This window comes from Setaria italica, chromosome III (assembly GCF_000263155.2).
Source record: "Setaria italica strain Yugu1 chromosome III, Setaria_italica_v2.0, whole genome shotgun sequence".
NCBI classification, from domain to species: Eukaryota; Viridiplantae; Streptophyta; class Magnoliopsida; order Poales; family Poaceae; genus Setaria; species Setaria italica.
Genome location: NC_028452.1, coordinates 13,442,298 through 13,444,635, shown reverse-complemented (window position 1 = coordinate 13,444,635; position 2,338 = coordinate 13,442,298). Strand labels below are relative to the sequence as shown.

Below are 2,338 nucleotides of genomic sequence, written 5' to 3'. Positions count from 1 at the left end.
GGTGTGCTGTTAGCGAGGGAGCTGGGACACGATAAAACCTTGAGCTGGATAGCTTAAGTCTTGCCAAGACATTGCGGTCAAATGTGGTGGATAGATCCCCAATAGCTGCTTTAAGGCATGAAATCGAGGAGTTAGGCAGGTGTTCTACTTCGCTAGTTTCTCAATTTCTTTTTGTAAGAAGGCACGATACAAACTATGCGGATCATGACTGTGCGAGGAGGACCCTCTAAAAAAAATCCAGAATGTTCATGGATCAGTTACACTCTTAAATGGCTGAAAGAGATAACTGATCAAGATTGTAATACTTGCAGTGATTAATGAAACTCTGTTATTTGCTCTAAAAAACGAAGCGAGACATGGCAACACAAACTTCTCGTGCTTTCGAGTATAGGAAAAAAAGTTGAGCGCACGATATTTTCATAATTTCGTGTTTATTAATAGGGTCTGATAAATTTTATTTGCAGAAATTTCATATAATAATGAGCCTATTTGATGTGTTAAACTTGTGATAATTATCCTATTTTGTTTACACAAGTTTCATATAATGAGTCTATTTCGTATAATGAAGAATTAGAGGCAGTTTTTAGTGAATCATGCCAAAAACAAATTTCAAGGAAAAAATATGTGCCGAAATTCCAACAATATTTCTGAAATTTCATATTTTAGTTACCAAATTATTTTCCTCGCCCGAGCAGACTCACACATACTTATTACATAAATTTCTATGGGTAGGCCTCGATTATTGATCGGACACCTAAAACAGGTATGATCTTGTAATCGCTAAATCCAGCTTCAAAGATAATATTCTTCCACTCTTGCTCGTCTCGCTCGGCACCATTGACAAACATGATGAAGAGATCGAACAAGACTTGCGTCTCCACATGCTTCTGGTCTGACGATGACCCTGCTCCAACCATGATGTCCAATATTATTACCTTTCCTCCTCTTTCTTTAGAGGGTATAGCCTTCTTGCAGTTCTTTAAAATCTTGACACAGTCGGCATCACCCCAGTCATGCATGACCCACTGAAACCAAACGAATGAAAGTGACGAATCACAATACTAAACGAGAACAAAATTATGACTGTTTATGGCACACTGGTGTTGTTAACCTTTTTGCTTCAAATAAATCCTAGGATAGTACGTACGCATTGGTATGGCCGTGTACCTTGAGGAAGACAGCGTTTGCCGACGGAATGCTCTCGAACATGTCACCGGCGATGTACTTCACATCGGTGCCGGTGGGAGCTCTGGCGACAACACGTGAGAGCTCCAGCACGCTGCACTCGACATGCGGGAACGCCTTGGCGATGGCCTGGGTAGCGCCACCGAGCCCGCCGGCGACGTCGACCAGGGAGCTAATCCCCTGGAAGACGTTGCCGCACTCCCTGACCACGATGTCCATGATGAAGTCGCTGTCCGCGACCATCCCTCTGTCGAAGAGCTTGCCGAAGCTTGCATCGTGGTCGTTCAGGTCCCAGAGGTCCCGTCCATTGGCCATCTTGAAGGGTGACGGATTGGGCATCTCGTGCTGGAACCACTCGCGGAGACCGAGGAAGGGAGACACGAAGAGGGTGTCGAGCATCAAGGTCAGAAAAGGACTCACGTTCAGCGCCGAGCCGACGAGAAGACGAGACGCCGGAGTGAGCCCGTACAGAAGCTCATCACCGCCGCCGTCGGCCGAGTGATGCTGGACGCTGAAGACGCCGGTGACGGTGAGAACACGCATGAGGCGTCGCAGGCATGGTATCTTTGACGGGTGGAGTGTGACCTCGGTGACTATCTGTGGGAGGGTGGCTGAGCCGCCATGTTGGTGGATGGCGTCGGGTATGTGGAGGTCCAGGGCGGTCTTGAGCGCCATGGACTTGACGTAGCCGAAGGTGTGATGCCAGAGCTGGACCTGAGCATCCAGCCGCACGGCCTGCTGATCAGCGCTGCTGCTGTGTTGCTCCTTGCTGAGCGCCATGGTGCGTGCTTCTGTTTTGCTCAATTTGTTATAGCCTCCCTCGTGGGTGCAATACGTCTCCATATATAGACTTGGCCTCGTTCGGCTGGTCTGGATTAATTCCAGCCGTGTATCTAATCCAGGTTAGGATTGGGTGAATCCAGACGTGTCACTCAATCAGGCGTGGGTTTAAACCGGCTGGATTTGATCCAAGGATTGGAGAGGAATTGTTCGGTTGGACAGGAATTGATACAGGGAATAAACCTTTAGTGCTAGAAATCTCAGTCACAAAGCAACATATGGTTATCCTCACATTACATAAAACCATGCTTGATGAGCTAAAAATTAAATTACATGTATGAACATGACCAGAATCTTGATGAGCTAAAAATTA

At 46.8% G+C, this 2,338-nt stretch overlaps 1 protein-coding gene across 1 annotated transcript; it reads right to left on the bottom strand.

Annotated features, from left to right (window-relative positions):
* Window positions 1-625: 625 nt before the first annotated feature.
* Window positions 626-2,013, bottom strand: LOC101785747 (O-methyltransferase ZRP4). Its single transcript, XM_004961447.4, has 2 exons — window positions 1,168-2,013; window positions 626-1,025 (listed from the first exon to the last, which is right to left on the bottom strand). Exons 1-2 carry the CDS (start codon window positions 1,963-1,965, stop codon window positions 723-725), a joined length of 1,101 nt encoding a protein of 366 aa, XP_004961504.1. The 5' UTR covers window positions 1,966-2,013; the 3' UTR covers window positions 626-722.
* Window positions 2,014-2,338: the final 325 nt, after the last annotated feature.